The sequence below is a fragment of the Lepisma saccharinum genome, chromosome 12 (genome assembly GCF_977018435.1).
Source record: "Lepisma saccharinum chromosome 12, izLepSacc3.1, whole genome shotgun sequence".
NCBI classification, from domain to species: domain Eukaryota; kingdom Metazoa; phylum Arthropoda; class Insecta; order Zygentoma; family Lepismatidae; genus Lepisma; species Lepisma saccharinum.
The window spans coordinates 51629508-51650339 of record NC_139240.1 but is presented as its reverse complement, the minus strand read 5'-3'; the positions used below and the strand labels follow the sequence as shown (position 1 = coordinate 51650339).

General features: G+C 37.2%; 2 protein-coding genes across 2 annotated transcripts in view; one reads left to right on the top strand and one right to left on the bottom strand.

The window, feature by feature from the left end:
• LOC145996476 (3-hydroxyisobutyryl-CoA hydrolase, mitochondrial-like) overlaps positions 1-4265 on the top strand; it is a 33952-nt gene extending 29687 nt beyond the window's left edge. The window contains exon 5 of the mRNA XM_083132966.1: positions 4049-4265. Within this exon, the coding sequence (XP_082989092.1) occupies positions 4049-4165 (117 nt within the window). The 3' untranslated portion in view covers positions 4166-4265. The remainder of the gene's footprint in view (positions 1-4048) is intronic.
• LOC145996062 (uncharacterized) overlaps positions 1-20832 on the bottom strand; it is a 367735-nt gene that overhangs the window by 209937 nt on the left and 136966 nt on the right. The window lies entirely within an intron of this gene.

Below are 20832 nucleotides of genomic sequence, written 5' to 3'. Positions count from 1 at the left end.
TTCTACTGATTAACGTTTAATTGGAGTCCAAACTTGAATATCCGTAATTTCTAATCCGATAGTAGTCCGGTATAATCTATTTACAACATTTAACACAACGAAGTACAAATGCCTAATATTTAGTTTTCTGACTAAATAGTTCCTTCTTATTCATTCAGAACGTTCAATCATTTCCAGGAACATTTCAAATTTTACATAACATCAGAAAGTATTAAAATTATACTGATATACTTAAAATCCAATCTTTACCATTCACCATAATGTAACTTTATTTTTGAAGTTATCAAATGAAAGAAGCAATATACAATCTAGATAAAATTTTACTCTGCATTTGATACTTACTCTAGATTCGAAAGAATTCCCAACCTTCTTCATATATTTATTTACTGTACAATAATTTACGTACGGATCAAAGTTCCACATGCAAAAATTTTTTGAAAAGTTTTATGTGGAGGAAAAATGGTGAAATAGTTTGTAAGATAGTAGTTTCAGACTTTGAAAACGCAATTCCAGTTTGTAATTTGCAGATATTTTTAATTTGTCTGGTTCAAATTTGGCTGCAAGTTATCGTTGTCATAGTTCTAAAAAGTATTTTTTCGTATTATGAACTTTACATACAAACGCGTGCAGAAGATGAGTCAAAGTGTACAGTACTAATTTAACTAAGTTAACCTACTCGAAATACTTGATGAGTGCTAGGAACATCAAGCTTAAATGTCTTAACCTACTAATTCAAGCCTATAGAAATAGATCTTTGATCACACGGTAAATGAAACGCTTTGAGAATATCGATGAAAATATCTTAGTTTAATTAAACAATAAAGGAGAAAAGTTACATGAACTCACAATGATTGACCGTGCAAGTGTACGAATTATTATTCGTTAAAGGACTTTGTCCGCAGATTTTCCATTTCCATTCCCATGTGTGTCTGAGTTGTATAACCGGAAAATATACTCCAAGGCTGAAATGCGACACACATTTGTACATTAACGAAGTAACTTGCATTACACTAATCTTAGATCTTGCTCTTTTTGACAGAAATGTACTACAAAGAAATAATGTAACATCCATTGGTTTATATTGAGTACAAGGGTACAAAATTATTCACAATATATTTGTGAAATACCAAAATTGAACGAAGTTGCAAACATTTTAATGATGGGTGTAATATTCACTTATGCAATATTTACCATCGTGCATACAACGCTATGTAACTCGAATTGAAGATGTACTAAGTGAATTTCATTTCGAATAGCGTGAAAGTTAGTACACGATCTTCGAAATGCCCATTTCCGACAACGTTTTGCACAATAATGTGAACATACAAATCACAATTCACAATAGGTCTGTGTTAAATGAAATTGTTAATAATTATAAATCCGACTTACATAAAATGTACTTAACAAATCAGTTAGGCTCACTACGTACTTCGCACTAGTTGAACACATTTTCAAGATATTGATGACTTCTCTTGTAGTACTGTCGGTTAGGTTACGTTCTAGATTTTGAACTTTTTTATTTGGTTAAAGCGGTTGAAAGAGGTTGTTTGTAATCTTTAATTTATTTGCTTCATTATGCAGATGTGTATTTCTCCTTTGTAATAGATCGAATATGTTTTCCAACAACGAAACATTGCTTGCAGTTTGTGTATATACCAACGTCTATATATTTTTCACTTTTTTGGCAGCATAGTCTTTAGCCTGTTTAGGGCACGTTTCCTTATTGCGTGTCTTTTGTAGCGTACAGCTCTGCAAACCTTATCAGCACGTCCTACAAGCGAAGCATATTGTGAAGATAAGTGTTTAGGAGAACTACACCATTTCCTCGATTATTTGGTACTAAAGTAATTGGATGTAATTTTAGCGATGGCACGGCAGTTGGCTTCAGCACGTTCTTTGGTGGAAAATACAGAAATTCTGCTTTTAGATCTCGCACATAGTCTTCTTCACAATAATTGGCACTGCACACTTGCAATTTTTACATTTCGTCTACAAGTATGAATCCACTGTTTACTTACGCAATTTATCGACTGGAAATCTATGATATTTTATGTCAGTTCCTTTAGTTTTCTGGTTATAGTTTTCATAGCTTGCTACAGCACAATTAGACATGATTGCAGTCTAGAAGTACAAAAATACAATAAAAATAAATCGAACGCTACAAAATCAACAACCTGCTTGTTCCGATTTTTGCGACGTGTTAGTAGCTAAATGTACCCCGCACCAAACTTACTGCGCATAGCAACGAGCACCGTCAAACCCGATCCTCCCAGATGACGTAATGCATACGTACTTCACATAGCAACGAGCACCCCCTGGGCATTACTCTCTGAAGGTACGAAATGTTTTCATTTTTTCACATAGTATTTCAGATGCTTGCGGGAAGAACATGTGATCTTTGTTTCACCACGAAATCTTCCATACTAGTAAAAAAAGAAAGAAAATGCACCGGTATTAACAAAACTACCACTTCAGCGCCATCTGTACGGAGCAGTTTGAACATGACGGAGACCTTATATTTTCTGTTATTTACTTAAATCCCTTCAATCGTAACAGAATTTTAAGGTTCACATGTTCTAGTGAATAAAACAATCTTTCATATCGGAAAATTTCTTCCTTACCGAATCTATATTAGTTGTACGGTTACCCTTACAAATTTGGGTCTATGCTTTAGCATGGCTTTAGAACCCCCTTAAAAGATGCATATATTACGTGGGGAAGTTATCAAGTAGCAGGGATTTTATTCTGATCTTCACGGAGATCGAAAATTTGTATTCCCGACCCAAAATGATTCCTTAGCAACACGCCATAAAGGTGGCGTGACGATCGAGCAGTATGCGCCTGCGCAGTAGCTCGTACAACATGGCCGCTCCACTGTTGATTTGCACCGTACAAGAGCAGCGAAGTATTATTCGTTTTTTGTGGTCATAGGAAGTGAAATCTGAAATCTACAGAAGATTGAATGTTCAGTACGAATACAAATGTTTAAGTCAGGGGAGGAGAGTGTACTAAATAACGGATTCACTGGTCGATCTGCTGTTTCACTGCCTCAGTTTACACGCAAACTGGCCTCCCACTCCGGTGTTCATCACTGACATTTCGTCTTCGGTCTTGAAATCTTTCCAACAATTCATACACTCTTGAGTCTTATCGAGAGTTAATTACGCTCATCCCTGTATGTACAGTGGGATGCATAAGTATTCCCAAACAAATTGTCCATCACCATGTATATTCTATTTGTTTTATGCAATGAGGGCTTCGAGAATTGAAACACAAGCTGCTGACAGCCTCTGTATAGTCCACGTGTTTACTTCGTTAACGTCCAAGAACTGAAGGAAGCCGCCGCCACGAACGTGGATGGGGTTAAACAGCGGGCGAGTTGTTTTCGTCCAATCACACTCAACCTTCAGCCAATGGGCGCAGCTGTCATTCTGCTTCATTCGTCTACTCCACGTGGGATCTCAGTCACATGACTTCGGATACGCTGTTGTCGTACTTTGCAACTTCAATGTGGAGACCATGGGAAGGTGCTTGTGCGCGGAGGGACAAGGTGACGTAGAGTAGATGTGTGGCAACACTGTGCGTTGAATGTGATTGTTGCAGCTGGTGGGCGCGCTCCGTGGAGTTCAAAGCCAGCCCGTCGTTAACGTAGCTAGCGCGTCGACTACACCAGCATACATAATAGCTAATTGTTAAGAACATGTAGGATCCAAGAGAAAATATAACTAGAATAAGGATGGACAATTTACCAAGCAATATGTATGCATCCCACTGTACATATGCACATTTGGAAAAAAGCCGAAAAGATACTTTTTAAAAAGCAATTGCAAAACTACGAATTATAGAAATAAAATGTGCAATGAAATCACACTAAAAGTCTTAATTAATTGTGTTATAAAACGTATCCTTCTCAGCAGCTCGTTAAAAGATCTGAAGAAATACTATGGGGTTATGTCAACGTTATGCTTAGTACTCGTGGCACACATGCAGTTCCCACGATTATTCAACTTCTCTTGATGAATATTCATTATTTCGATTTTCATTTCAGGACGACATATGGAACGAAGAAAAGAGTGCTCTATTCAGCGAATTTCAACATTTAGATAGCGACCTGCAGGCTCTTAAAACCAATATTAATTTTGACATCAACGTGGCCAAACAATAAACCAATCTGACATAAGAATATGTATTCAGAAATCATTAAAGTGTTCCTGTTTTCTTTTTTGTCTATCTGGTTATCAAATACAACAATATCAATAGTTTAATGAGTTTGTGTTTAAATGGACCTTATTAGTGGTGACGTCACAGCAAACGACTGGGCACGATTTGAGTCCAAGCAAATGTAACACGTGGTTTTCTCCTATCCAAACGCATTGGAACGCAAGACGGTAGCTTTAATAATTGTGACAGCAGTTATGAGATTTCGGTGAAATGAGTGATGATATGATGAAGGGACACTCGCCTAGAACGCCCAGGCCGAGATTCGAGGCCGCGCTGTTAATCACTCCGCTACGAAGGTCGGCTTATGTTTTATTCTGAAACTCAAGATAGCACCAAGTTGGTCTCAAATCCACAGTCTAAGCCAGAAGAACTGACTTAAAATACATTTGAAGGGGTGGAGGGGTGTAATGTAATGAATATAACTGCACTTTGTATGCGTGCAAGTGCAGATCTTTCGTCAGGATTCTTTGCATTGTTGTTGGCGCCATATGCAGTTCTTGAGCACGACGGCGATACGATTTTGCAGGACTCACAGCTACGGAATCACGCACAACGGCAACGTTTGCTTCACTCCGGCTACTTCGAGGGTGTCCAGGGCTTTTGATGTCTTGTGTTGATCCAGTTTCTTCAAATTTCTGCATGAACATGACCAAGTATCGTACGGAGTTTCCGAACAGTCGCCGCGAAACTTGCACCATTCTTGTAGTGCGTTTTGACAATCAAAACTCGCTGTTCCTTACTGTACCTTTCCATGGCATTAACAACACCCACAAACAGTAGAACAACTGAAATGCTTCTCAACACAAAACCTCAACGATAACTGATAACAACAATCGCACAACCAATGCTGCCAACCAAACAAAAAAAAAATATATGGCGTCCTATTCAAGTCCAGCGTTCTTTATGAGTAGTTGTATTTACAATAGGATGAGCACCAGTTATAAGTGTAGAAAAGAAGAGGTTATTTGATTGAACAGCCGTTTTGCCTACACTTAAACAATGCCAAGAGGGGCTTATACCCCAATTCTCCAAGTGTGATATGCTCTTAATTTTAAGAATTTTGAATTCTAGTGTAGAAAAGAAGAAGCCTCAACAGACAGATTTGCCTACACTTAAAATTATGCCAAGTTCCCATATGATCTTATTGTTTACAGTGTGTTTTTCTGTCAAAATCCCAGGAATTTTGAATTCTAGTGTAGAAATGGTGAGCCCCCCTCAGATTGATTCTGCCATGTATACAAAGGATGAATCTCTCAGTTTGTTGTCTATAAGCTTGTCAAAAATATGCCCCCCTTGATATTGTTTTGGCTACACTTGAAATTAAGCGAAAAATACTTATTTTCTCATGTTCTACAACTTCCCGATCAATACAATAGAACAAGAGCAGGCTGTTTCATGTTCTTTCTAATCTTTGATCAATCCTATGTCCCGGCCAGCAATAAATTATGCATGCCTGGGTGATTATATTTCTTGCATGCCAGCAGATATAATCTATACTGTGCCTTTTCAGGGAAAATTGCATGCAATCCATCATGTCATGTCATTAGAAAAATTCTTAGTAAACAAAATATTGGCCTCTTTCTGTACGCCTGGGAGATTATATCTGCTGGCATGCAAGAAATATAATCTACTCTGTGCCCTTTCAGAGAAAATTACATGCTATCCATCATGTTATTAACTCAAAGAGAAATTCTTATCTACACTGTGCCCTTTCAGGGAAAATTACATGCCATCCATCATGTTATTAGCTCAAAGAGAAATTCTTAGTAAAGGGAATATTGGCCCTTTTCATGTTGTCATGCAAGCCTAAATTAGACGTCTTGTAATAATATAAGCCCGAGAGTGTAACTTACAGAAATATTCATTGCATATTTCTATATTCCTGCAATGCAGATGTGCTGTAAGAGCTTCCCTGCAATAGGCAGAAATACTGTAAGAGCTTCCCTGCCACGAGCAGAAGTGCTGTATTTGAGCTTCCCTGCCACGAGCAGATGTGCTGTGTTTTTTAGCTTTCCTGCAAAATGCAGAGGTGCTGTGTTATTTGAGCTTTCCTGTAACAGAAGTGCTGTGTGTGAGCTTTTCTGTAACAGATGTGCTGTGTTTTTGAGCTTTCCTGCAAATAGCAGATGTGCTGTGTTATTTGAGCTTTCCTGTAACAGAAGTGCTGTGTGTGAGCTTTTCTGTAACAGATGTGCTGTGTTTTTGAGCTTCCCTGCCACGAGCAGATGTGCTGTTAAATTTGGGTAAGTAATATATATAAAAGCTTCCCTGCCACGAGCAGAAGTGCTGTATTTGAGCTTCCCTGCCACGAGCAGATGTGCTGTTAAATTTGGGTAAGTAATATATATAAAATCTTTCCTGCTGCGAGCAGAAGTGCTGTATTTGAGCTTCCCTGCCACGAGCAGAAGTGCTGTGTTATTTGAGCTTCCCTGCAGTTCTATAATCAAAAGGCCCCCAGGTTTCAAACCTGGTAGAGTGTATAGGCCTCCCTGACGGCAAAGTGTTGGTATTACTGTCTTGTAATCAAGGGGATTCTGTGTTTGAGTCGGCCCTCTAGAATTGCTCTGTGACTCTCTCATTTCTTACATCATAAACATATGATTTCTCACCTATGAGAATAACACTACATATGGTGTCATCGGGGAGTGTATCGTGGAATTCACAGATAATTTTAATGTTTGTCCTGTCATTAACCACAACTTGTTTTCTTTTTGAAGTGTTGATGACAAACATGGGTCTCTGTGCTTTGAATTCATCTGGTGTGTAATACATGTCAGTATTGCCAGTAGTGACCCTTTTGTATGATGTAAATGCCTCATATAATTTGAGGAAATCATCCTTGGACATGTCTAAATTATAATTTTCTCTAGGAAATACCTCATTTCTGCCATTTTTAAGATATATGTTCTTGATGTTGCAGCTATCAAATTTACTTGAATTTTTTTCCTGATTATTGTGTCTTCCAGTCTGAAACAGTACCACCACAAAATCCGGCATGTCGTATTGTATACCGGAGAATGAATTTGTAGCATCAAACTCATAATAGGTACCAGTTGCGGGTTTCTGTACACATTGATATGTATAAAATTGTAAAGGAACCTGTGGATTTTTTATTATATCTGCTTTGTATTTAAGAGCATAACTGGCTTCATATTCAACAACTGGGATTCTTAGCTCCATAGTCTGAATAATACACTTGCCTTCATCAGGTAGGGTATTAGGCAGAGCTTCCCCAGTAGAGTTTATTGCACTGTACCTCATCAAAGCATTGTTATCATTGGCAGCTCTTCTAAATGTGATTCTTAAACCACCCTTCCACATAATATCTTTGTAATCTGAGAAGAATCCTGGCAACAGGCGCATGGGGAACAGCACTGTGTGGCTTTTAGATATAATTTTATCACCAGCCTCAAATCCACCTATTTTGTAGTAAGAAGCCTCGGTTTTGGATAATTTTAGTGTGGCCAAAGCTGTGGAGGTAATGCCGGGATAATCTACTCTGTTTATAACAACACCATGCTTTCTGATCTCAATTTCAGAGAACAGATGTGGCACAAAATTGTCCACCAATCTGATATTTGAATTTGCCGGATAATCTGTAGCATCGAGCTTTACAACATCAAATTTGATGTATAGATCTGCTCTGTGGGGGTGTATAAAGCCATCCCCTACATCAAGATCAACCTCAATCTCTGTGTTGGGTTGATTTAAATTTGCAAATGTCCTCCTGTTTGGGGGGAATGATTGTAGCTCATAACTCTCAATATTTTCCATTTTTTTCTTGTATGTATTTTTATTTAAATATTAATCTCTATGATAGCAGTTGTTGTGGCTCCAGCAAAATGAACTAATTCTTCTTTTTCATTAGTGACCATCAACTCAATATAATCTATTCTGTTATGACACACAGGAAAATATAATGTTGGGGATGGAGTGTAGATGATTGGCTCCATAAATTCAGAATTAGGTTTAAATGTTGCAATAATGCCAGTTTGTTTGTGAGTGCCTATGCCATTTGATTTGGTGATCATACCCTCAGCCACATTACAGTGAATATTCAGAGTCTCTATGGCTAAGAATTTAGGTATATTAATAGCAGTGTGTTTGATGGCCGCTTCAAGTTTTGTGTTGTTCTCAAATCCTAACAGCTCTCCTATAGTACCCAGATCCACTGTCTTTGTAGCAGATACAATCTCTACTCTGTGAGTGACAGAATTTTGACTTAACACTACACCTCTGGGTAATTGAGCATTTAGAGTAGATAGATTATATTGCCCTGGAGTGATGACAATTTTTTGATCCCCTACTGCAATTGTGTTGTTGTAGTGTGTAATATTAGGGATCAAGTACATGCCGTAAAATGCTCTGAGAGCTATTGTTTTGGGATACACTATGTCATCATGTAATCTGAGCTTCAATATTGAATTTTGGCTGGTGAGATGGAATACCCCCATGATGTTTCAGATACCACAAGGCTTTTTGAAAATTTTCAATTGATGGTTTATTTATTTGAGACATATATCTAAGAACATATAAACACAAATGTCCGCAATTAACATCTTTGAAATTTTGAACACGGGCATTATTGTAATAAAGATTAGCTGAATTTAGATATTTTATTAAATTTTCAGGTGGAACACCTCCAAATGAATCAAACACAAATGCCTCATCTTTTAAATATTTAAGATAACAGATCCAGTGAGTGCCCTGATTTTTGTACTTATCCAAATTAACAATGCCACACTCTTTGTTGAGTGGTTGCTCTGGCAAAGAATCAGACATGTACACACCTCTAAAATGTTTGATGCCCAGTGGCTTGATTAAAGCTTCAATATCTTGGTTTGTAAGCGGCTCTTGTTTTTTTTTAAACTTATTCATGGCTCTCTTAACACCTTTGCCTTGTTTCTCAATGGCCAGGTTATGGCGCCTCTGCTCATCTAATTCTGCCCTATTCTTTTTGGCATCTATTACTGTTTTTGCTATGGCAGCTGATCCCCCAGCCAAGCTCCCAACAGCCCCGAGAGCTGCTTTTTGGTTAAAAGGCTATCAATAGTTTTAAGAGATTTAAGACCTGCATAAGGTATTTGATACATAACACCCTTGGCCTTCATTATAGGTTTATTATATACATATTCACAACCCCCACCCCAGTTTTTGTTTGGTGTTCATAGCTATGGTGGTTCCCAATGCTGCTATTTTTTCACTTAAAGAAGCATCTTTGCTTACAAATCTACCAAATGCAGCCTCTTCTAATTTCTTGTCTGCAACATGTCTCTTGTCAAGATCAGAATGTGTGTTGTATGCTATGTCATGGTCTCTACAAGCAGCATCTAGGGGATTAACACCAGGATCACCTCTGTTTAATCTATGGTCCAATTTTGTGCCTGGACCACAATACTGATAGCCTGGAATGTGTAGTTCAAATGGCAGCTTGTTTATAATGTCATTAACCAGCCCCCGACCCTCAGAAATATTCCAAAATTTAGGTGGTAGAGTATTAATAATTTTTATAAGATATCCAATCTCCTTAGTGTCATTCACTATAAAATTAGACAATTTTGTGCTTATCATGTCCATAATTCCAAACTTTGCATTGTAAAAATTGTGGTTGCCAGCATTTTCCTCCCCAGCTATCACCAATAACCTATCTACAAGTTTCCTGACATCATCAACCCACACAAATTCTTTGGGCAGGGTGTTGTATTGTTTGATTCCACTGCCAGTCTTGATCTGTGACAATATGGGCTTGATTAAATTGTTGTATTTTGCTCCACTGCTAGACTTGACTCTTTTTTGTGTGGGATCATTGTTCTGGTATAGAGCATCTGATTTTATTAATATTTCTTTGTAATGCTCATAATCTTGATCTGTATAGCTGCCAGGTCTCTTCCTAGTCATCAATTCCCACAATCCAGGTGTGCCGGGATATTTAACAAAAGCACCTTTTTCTCCAAGACGAGATTCTGAATATACAATTAGATCATCTCCCATAAATGTTACTCTGAAATTGCCAATTCTATGTATGATGCTACCATCACGCTCTGTGTCAGCATATAAGCCAAATACCTCATCTTTGTTGTCTTTAGGTGTGGTTAAATATTTTTGAGCAAGAAGACCCAATTCAATAGGATCCTGAGTAGCTTCAATTCTTCTAGGAGCAATACGACTAGGTGTATGAATACTAGAAAGTGGGGTGAATGGATAATCTAATATGTTTCTTGCAGCTACAGGTACAAGCTCTGTGATCAAATTTTGATTTTGCTCTGTAACAGTTTTGATATTTTTACCTAATTCACTAATAGCATCAATAATAGGCTGTTCTGTTTGTTTGTGTTTTTCATAGATTCCTCGGTTCTCTGATTTCCATCCCTTAAATCTTTTTACAAGATAATTTCTTAATTTAAGATCATCAATTATTGGCCTTTTCATGGTTATTTATATATGTTTCAATGTCTAGAAAATTGTTAATTTTATTTCTATATTTACCAGTATTAGGTGTTCTTGTCATATCAATTGTGACAAACCCATAACTATCCTGGTTCCAACACCTACTGCAAAACTTGGAAAAATCATTGTAGCTCAAGTCCCCACCTACATATTCATCATGTATGTGTTTGAGGTTGGTATGGTCTTGATGAAACACACATATAAAATTGCTGTTGTCTCGGATCAGCTGCTTGGGTATTTTTGAAAAAGTCTGTGCCAGGTAGAAGCAATCTATGTTTTTGTGTCGGCCCTGTGTAAAAAAATTTCTAACCTTGTTTTGATTATCCAGTATAATGTCATCAAACACAACAACAGAATTATCGAGACATTCATCAAGTGGCTTAACACCTGGTTCAAAAGTAGCAATATCCAATCCATCATATAGCTTCATCAGCTGCTGATATTTTAATTGTTCCAAGCTCTTAGAGAAGATATACAAGTGCCTGTTTTTCCAGTCTAACCAGTTGGGTGCCAATAAAAAATTATCAACCATTAGTGTAGTTTTACCACAAGCAGATGGCCCAACAATAAGACACCTAATATTATCAGGCAGCAATTTTCCATTTCTCTTATTCTGCTGTTCAGGTTCTGGCAGCCTCTTTATAACATCCCAGGTGTTCATATTATTATTTTGTTTGCATCGATCCAGCTGTGTTCTGGAAGTCCTAGCCATTTGACAAATAACTTGTTGCCTTTTCTGCGGATGATTTTTTCTATGAGATATGTGTCAGGCTGTTTAGTTTTGGTGAGTTCTTCTTCATAGAACCTGCCTTTGAGAATTTCTCCTCGGTGGTCTTTTATTATATATGTGTTAAGGGTCCCAGGTTTAACTTGAACCACTGTAAATAATTCAGTGCTCCAGTTTATTGTAAAGCCTCTTTTGAATAAGTGCTTATATTTGCTGATTCTTACTTGATCACCAATTTTGTATTTGGCTTTTCTTGTCGTTGGCTGGTATTTAGGATAATAAACAGTACTGATCAATTTTTGCTCATCAGATGAAGTTACTTCAGAGGGTTTCATGTTGATTGTGGAATGGACCGAGTTGTTATATTTATGTAGAAGTTCTGGAAGAATGTTGAACCATTTATAATTACCTTGAAGTGTAAATTGTTTATACATAAGATTTTTTAGGGTTTTGTTGAATCTCTCTACAATTGAGGCCTTGAGATCACTGTAACTCGAATAATGTTTTATTGACTGGCTTTTAATAAATTGTTGGAACACAGAATTATAAAATTCTTTGCCATTATCTGTTTGCAAATAGCGCGGTGATCTTCCACTCTGATTGATGATTGTCCTGAAGGCTTCTGTAATATATTTTCCAGTCTTGGATTTGAGTGGCACAGCCCAGGCAAATTTTGAAAATGTGTCTATAACAGTGAGTAGATACTTGTAGCCCTTGTTGATTTTGTCTAAGTTTTTCAGCTGTCCACTTGCCATTTCAATCAAGTCGCTCTGCCATAAATCATCTATGCCTTTTGTGACTACTGGCAGTCTCTTAAAATTATGTCTGGCTTGTCTGTGTAATTCATCAACAATAATTTCTCTAGACATAATATGTAAACAAGAATATTGCAACTATAGGGTGTTCAGCAGCTGATACTACAGGATTTTCTAAATACAGTTTGTCCCCTATTTGTATATGAAATTCCAGAGAGCCATCATCTTCAGCATAAGATGTTTCTAATGTATTGGGGTCTGTAAAATCCTCTAACTCTACACTGGTGATTTTTGCTTTGTTATCAGCATTTGTTATTGATAAGGTAGGGTAGTGGTGTGCCTGTGGCTGATGCCAATATTTGATCTTGATTGGTCTCAGTGTGCCCCCAACAAAAAACTGGTAATAAAATTGTGCAGGGAACAGCATATATATTTTGCCTCCTGGTGTAAATGGTGAATCATATTCTTTGTTGGGGATGCTGTACAATTCAAGAATTACTGTATGTTTAGGATTCTCGATTATGCCTGTTATTTCCTTTTCTGCTGTAAGCAATCTGCTTGTTACAGATTCAAGGTGCTCATTGATGGTCCTAACAATCTCATCGTGCCCCGGCTTGATTCTTATGTCCACAGCAAGTTTCTTGTATTGTTGCACAATTTCTTGTAGCTGGGTGGCAAAAACAGACAGAGCATTTGCTTGATTGGTTTCCATGGTCCCTAGCTGTTGCTTGATATTAGCTACAATTTGCTGTAAATTTTCAAAAACTGCCAATTTTGAATTTTGAGCAGTAAGATCATGGACCTGTCTTCTGATATCCTCAAACAGGGCATGCAGTTCATTAATATGTTGATTGGTTGGTAGAGTGGCCACTGTCTGATTGAGTTGTTTGATCTCTGTTTGGATATTCTTGATATCTTCTGATTTCAATATGCGATTCACTGCCCTCTTAATATTTTTAAGTTCCTGTGATGTAGGCAGATTTGATACAGTATTTTGCAAAGATTCAAGTGCCAATTTCACATTATTTAATTCAGAAGCATCAGCCACATTTTGCATAGCATTTTGGAGCAGGGCTATATCTGCCTGAGTGGGTGTTGATTGTTGTAAAATTTCAAGCTTTGTTTGAATATCATCGATCACGTGATGAAAATGAGATAGCTCAGATTCAGTGTTGAGGTTTTCAAGCTTTGTGATTTGTTGCTGGACACTGATAAGTGTGTCTACAATACCGGGCAGGCGGGATTCTAGAGTTTCTTGTACATTTGTCAAATCATTTTGCACTGCTGCTATTGTACCCTCAAGATGGGTTATGATACTTTGAATTTTTCCAAAATCTTCATATGTTTCAAGTTGCAACTTGATGTTGGCAACATTCCGAGTTATTGCACTCAAAGCATCAGAAGATGGCAAGTTGTTCATAAAATTTTCAAGTGTCTCAATTTTTTCTTTAACCTCGGCTATGGCATTGTTCAAGGGGTCCAGATTAGGTATCTGTAATGATTGAATCTGTTCTTTTAGAGTGGAAATCACTAGATCAAAATCTTCTTGTGATTTTATGCTTTTGACAATTGTTTGGAGCTGTGCCTGGACATTATTTATTTGCTCTTCCAATTGTTGTTTCAATTGCTCAGAGTTGGTGGCCTGGGTCTTAAATTTGGCTTGAAGAGCTGCTACAGCTTCTTCCAAACTTTGAAAATTATCCAATGTGGCCAAATCAGTATATTTCTGAAGCAATAATTTGAGTTCAGAATCAATTTTAAGAAGAGGGTCCATGCATTGTGATTGCAAATTTGTAATTTCCAGTTGAAGACTGGCATTCAGTGTGGTTTGTAAAGCTTGTAAATCACTTCTTAATTTCTTGACTCTGACATCAAGCATCAGAATCTCATCACTGTGATCTTCATGTCTTGTATGGCCAAATATATCATTAGGCATTTTGTTTTAGTGGTTATTTATTATTGAATATCTAATTCTTAATTCTATAAAAAAGGGTATAAGCTTGTCATATGATCCCGGGACCTCAATATATAAGCAGTCACCAGCAGAAACAGTATATACAGTGCCAGAAATCATGTTTGAGTGCTTAATTCTATAAATATTTCTCCCTACTGAAATTTTGACATCACCCTCAGGAGTTGTAATAAATTGCAATTGTCCACCTACAGGTAATTGGTAATGATTTAAATTATTGTTAAATATGTACAATGTTTTACCTGTTTCATCATCAACATCTGTAAGTATGCTGTTCAGATGAATAATTAACAAAGCAGGTCCATAATAGCCTGTTTTTTGAACCCAAATAAGTTCATAGGCATTGTTATTTATTTCAAATCATGCTCTGTGATTGGGCATTGATGGCCATTTTTCAAATCACAATGACCCCATGGTAGAGTATGTATGCCACATGATAAAATGCATCTCTTATCATCATGTGGGTCCAGAGCCACTTTTCTTACAATATTTGTAGTCAATAAGTGATTCACACTCTGAATTCTGCATTCTGATGTTCTGATTAAATTCTGGGATTTGAGACAATTTTTATAATCTTCAAATTCAAGCTCTTTGTCTACAGTCACTCTGCCAATGCCCTTGGCTTTTTTGGCAACAGCACCACTACATGTTTCAAAACTGTACATCTCGGCCCTTAACCCAGCAAATGCCACAATAACATCACCAAGTGTCTCATCTTTTAACTTGCCAGGCACCTTTTTGTTGTGGGGTTGAATTCTTGTATGTTCACTGCCATCAAAATATTCAAGCAATTCAGGCTGTGACATATCTTGATAAACATCTTCTGTCTGAATATCAAGAACAAAACTATCTGTGTCCATGTACATCAGTTTTACACGATCCTTATAAAAAGGCTTCAACACGTCATAATACAATTTTAACATATGTAATTTGGCCAATTTCAATATCAATTTTAATCTTTGTTTTTTTCATGTTGAAAAGTGCCATATTTTCATCATAAATTCTTCTGTAATTGAAATTAGGCTTTGCAATCAATTTCTTGCTCAGGCTGGGGTCAGTAATTATTTTAGCATCAGTATGTTTTCTGACATTTTCAATAGTTTTGCCATACACAGAATTGACCATCAATTTAAACAAAGATTTATCAAATTGGCTCATTGCAGATGTTCGAAGCTCTGTATTTGTATCAATATATGGTTTCAACCATCTTGAGTGCCTGAACCTCAAAACTTTGGCAACTTTGCTCACTTGAATACCATGATTCATCAGGAACTGGAGGTTTTTGTAATATATGACATAACCCTGTTTTGGCTCTAGAGTCATCATCAATTTCTTCTGTTTAGAGCCAGGTGAGCACTGAACCTCAGGAATTGGGGGCAGATCAGAAAATGTGTTGTGTAAATCATCAGGAATTGTCAGATCAACCTCTAAGAAGAGGCCATAGTCACTGTCATCAAAATCCTTAAGATCTTCAATATTGAAATCTTCAACCCATTGAAGCCCTGCATATGGCAGTTTATCCATCATAGCATAACCATAGAGGCTGTTGGCATCTACATACAGTATATAATTTGATGGCAGTGCTGGATCATAATCAGGAATATATTTGTTATTTGCTCTGGCATATCTCTGAGAGCATTGCACCATGCCTCCTCTTATACATTGCTCCATAAACAAGTACATATCTTGATCCTGGATCAGATCCAATTGCATTTTAGTGTTTAAAAACATTGCAGCCCATGCTAGGCCCGGGGCACTGTAGAAATACATTGGATCCAGTTTATAATTTTGCATGGAAGATTTTCTGAATGCCTGAAGTATATCAGCTAAGAGGGTCACATCAAGTCTTAAATATGCCTTGTGATAATCACCAAATGTCTGGCATTTTAAATTGTTCCACATCAACTGAGCATGGTGATAATCATCATCAGTGATTCCAGATCCTCTGATTTTGCTGTAAAGCTCTTGTTGTGGTGGCAGAGCACACTCATCAAATTTAGAAAAATCTGTAACATAGTCATATGGATATACACCCTTCCGCCTAATTAATTTCAGGTCTTGATTTGGAAACAAAGAACATGTGATTTTGAATTGATCATCAGATAATTGATTGGCCAGTGTAGCCAGGCTAGCCGATAAAATTCTGTATGAATCAAGAAATCTTAAGTGAATAGGAACACCATTAACTTTAATTATTTTGCTAATAGCAATATATTTCTCATCATTTTCAGCTAAAATATTTAAATTCTGCTTCTCAAACCCCTCGTACCTGATCAGATGATGGAAATCATAATTGGATGCACCATGGCAAAATATGGGGACAAATTTTGGTCTCTGGATCTTAATATTACAGCTATTACACAGGGCCATTAAGAATTTACCATCTGTATGAGAATGGTGTTTCACCTTGATATTTATATCTGAAAATTCAGAATCACATACCGGGCATTTTTCTGCATTATTGAAATCTTCAATCTGTTTCTCTGTTAAAGGCAACATGGGTTTTGATTTTAATAAGATATTAGATGCTATGTCATGGCACTCATTTTCTATTCTATGTGCAAATTTTTTGATGGCATCTGGTCCCATGTATAAGTGTGGTTCACTAGCTACACCATCCCTTATAATTATATAACAAAAACTGGAGGGTTCATGTAATTGATATGATGTAATTGAAGATTCCTCAGGGTCTGGGCTGCAGAATGCAAGAGGTTTGAGATTTGATTCAAAATCACAGACTATATATGCTGGGTGTTCCAACAAGGCTTCAAACTTTTTGAATTTTGCATTTTCACTTGGTATTGGCATCACCATATGAACAGGTTTATAGTTGCCACAGTATTTTAAATGTTCAATTAACTTGTTTTTAGCAATTTCTGCATTCACTTCCCGAACCCCATTCACCATTTTTTGACCATCAAATACAGTTAAACATCTTCTGCACAACTTGAATATTGTCTTAGATTTGCCTTGTTGTTTTCTGATTAAAGCTTCAAGACTGTGTATCAGAGTGTAATGATATGTACCATCCCCTTCAATTAAGAGCAGATCAATCGGAACAGCAGAATCATCATCAAGTGTACTGATTCTGAGAGGTGCTATCAAGCAATTGCCACGGCCAGTAGAACAAATAAATACATTAATAGATAATTGTTTACCATTAATATCCCGGGCCTTTTTTTCAAATTTATCAATATTCTGAACAGATATTGGATATTCTAAACCCTCCATTGCCTCATCAAAATCGTGCTCATGTTGTTTGTAATAACTTATTCTCTGAGGATTTCTTGAAACTGGAAACAAAGCAGCTAAAATACACCACAAAAAGCATTTCTCATCATTATTTTCTATATTAACCATGGCTCTTTTGTTTTTAATATTGGCAGGTAATGGCAGATATGTAGATCCTTGTAATGGGCTGAATTCAGAAATATTAACATATAACTTGTGTGGAGAACCGCATAGGCTCCATCCTGACTCTTTTGCTGCAAATTCAGAGTGTTTAATATTCAATTGATCTATCAAACTGCTTATTATTTTGTTTAAATTTGCATTTGAATATATCGGTACAGTTTCTGTTATGTGGGGCTGTGTAAATTTTGTGCCATTTGGTTTCTTATATTGTGTAAACAATTTGAGGGACAGCTTATAAGAGCCATTTTGTGCATTTAGAATTGCCTGCACATCAGGATTTATACTATTCAAAAAATTCTTAATACCACATCTTGGCTCTGATACAAACCGGTAATCCCTTAATTGGCCATTAAAACTGCTATGGATGGGTGCATAGCGTGGCTGCTTTGCCGGTCCAGCATTAACAGGTGCTTCATGCTTTCTTTTCAGACCAGATGTAGATGGTTGTGGGGGCAATGTTGATGATTGTACATAAGAATTACACTTGTGCCATTTGTAATATGCCTTGCTTAATATTTTATGACATCTTGGACACATTTTTGTGGCCTTTCTGCATTTCTTAGGCTCACAAATATGCCGGTGCCTAGACCAATTAGAACTAGATATATTTTTTTTGCATTGATTGCAATATTTTTGATTTGGCATTTTTATTGTTTATTTATATAAAATTTCCTGGTCCAAAAAAACAGAACTAAGCCAAAACAATTATAACAGCAGTTAGTGACTGAGCTGGTGCTTTTATACCCAGACAACAGCAATACCTAGGCTCTGGTGATCCCCAATATAAAATAATTTTGCTCTATTATGCTGTTGTACAACACACTTTACCAGGTTTCAGATCTGGGAGCTATCAGTTGTATATCAACTAGCAGTAATTATTCTCAAAATCTCACGTGTGGAGATATTATTTTGCCACATGTATTTCAATCTTACACATTTTATCAAGACTCAAACCCGAGCCTGTTGTTTACAAGGCAGCAATATTAACACTTTGCCATCAGGGGAGGCCTCACATTTTACCAGGATTCAAACCCAGAGCTCTTGTTTACAAGGCAGCAATATTAACACTTTGCCATCAGGGGAGGCCTTGTAAACAATTTGCACACCTGCCCTTGCCCTAATGTATTGATCGGGAAGTTGAAGAGCAAAAAAATATAAATATTTTTGGTTTAGTAATCAGAGGCTTCTGTGTTTGAGTCGGGCCCTTGCAGAATCAATCTGAGGGGGGGCTCACCATTTCTACACTAGAATTCAAAATTCCTGGGATTTTGACAGAAAAACACACTGTAAACAATAAGATCATATGGGAACTTGGCATAATTTTAAGTGTAGGCAAATCTGTCTGTTGAGGCTTCTTCTTTTCTACACTAGAATTCAAAATTTTTAAAATTAAGAGCATATCACACTTGAAGAATTGGGGTATAAGCCCCTCTTGGCATTGTTTTAAGTGTAGGCAAATCGGCTGTTCAATCAAATAACCTCTTCTTTTCTACACTTATAAGTGGTGCTCATCCTATTGTAAATACAACTACTTTTATGGATCACCCTTTATAACTCAGTCATAACAAAAAAAAATCAACACAAACCTAATGAGAACATGATAATATTAATACGAGAGAATTTGTATTTATTTTGTTCTTGTTGTTGTTGTTGTTGTATTATATCATTTAAACATAATGACAACGAAAGAATTAATCGTAAATCAGCGAACAGAATGATACGTTTAAACTCTTGCCTAGGACGCTGTCCACGCCGTAATGGAGTTTGCCTAATGAGAACTAAGGAAGTGGGAAATTTATAAACATACTTGATAGGTGGGTTTGATGTGACGTCAGGGTGCGCACAGCCGCCATGTTTGCGGCCATTTTTATTTGTCGTTTGCAAGGAAATATCCACAGCTATCTACCGCCCGCCCGATTGAATTCCATACACTTACAAGAACTAGCCTCAATCATGGCTCCTGGATGCCGCAATTCAACAGTTTGTGACGTAGATGAAACACACCCATAGAATACCGATAAAGACCAACATGGGCCACAATATGGTTTTGGCCTCCAATAGGGTATCGTGGTAAGGCTATAGCGTTGTGAACAATTGGCAATAAGGTTTCCAGCATTGATCAAACCAATCCCATCTTTATTTTGGCCCTCCCACAGGTCCCTTACCACTAGGTTTCCCAACAATAACCCTGTAAACTGTTTTACCCTCATGCGTGCTGCATGACTTGCCAGGGGCGGCTCAAAATGAACATCGGGACGAAGTGGATTTTTGCGCTCTCTACTATTCATCTTGTTTCAATAAAAAACGACAATATTTGCGGTTTTAATTAAGAAAAATAATAGCCTTCATTTTAAAATGTTTTAAGTGTTAACTGTTAAAAGAATATGTTTATTCTAGAAAGGTGTTTATTGAATAGCTACATAATGACATCAAAATAACAATATCAAGATGAAATTGCTGCATAATAAAATTTTGCAATATATACCATGTCCCAGCTAACTGTAGAGCAGGGCCGCGCAAATCGGCAGAGGAGAAGGAGGAAAATCGAGTGGTGAAAGCGCAGCGTTGCCAACCGTACGGTCCTCACCTTAGTCCGTACGCTAAATGCACGGCTTGTCAAAATTTGCTCTTGCAGTTTTATCCCTAATATTTCCCTAAGAAATTCCTAAACCAGTCGTACGGACCTGGAGACAAAAATACGGTCCGTTTGACATGTGCGTTCGGTATTATCCTTTTCAGGAGTTTGCAACGCTGCATAGCGAAGGAGGAAATCGGGAAACTCCCGTCGCTCATTACGCAATCCCGTTTCTCTCACTATTCATTGGTGGAGCCGTCTCGCGTCATTACTTGCGCAGAGACTTGTTCTCGTTCGACTGGTCTACAGTTAGCTGGTACGGAGTTCATTTATTATGTCATACATTACTAATTTGAATTAATTCTTGTCAACAGTAAATCCAACTCTTTTTAAAACAAATAACCACGTGCCTGAAGGAGGCGCATAATGGTTCAGATCCCACTTTAAACTGTAAGTCTAGTCCCGATTAGCCTTTCTGTGCATTGGACTTAGAAATAAACTCAAAGAAACAGTCACGCTTATGTAAACAGAAATAAGGTTTTGGCGCTAACCGCCAAACTGTTCTTAAGACACCCCTGTGACCTGCCCACCAACCGTTTTTCAAACAAATTAATATCATCAAACTTCGAGGCAGAAAGTGACGTGTAGCAAGCTGCTTGGTTGCGTCATTCTCCTAGAATGGTGTTTCAGTCTCCCTTGGTTCTGAAGTACGAGAGATAAG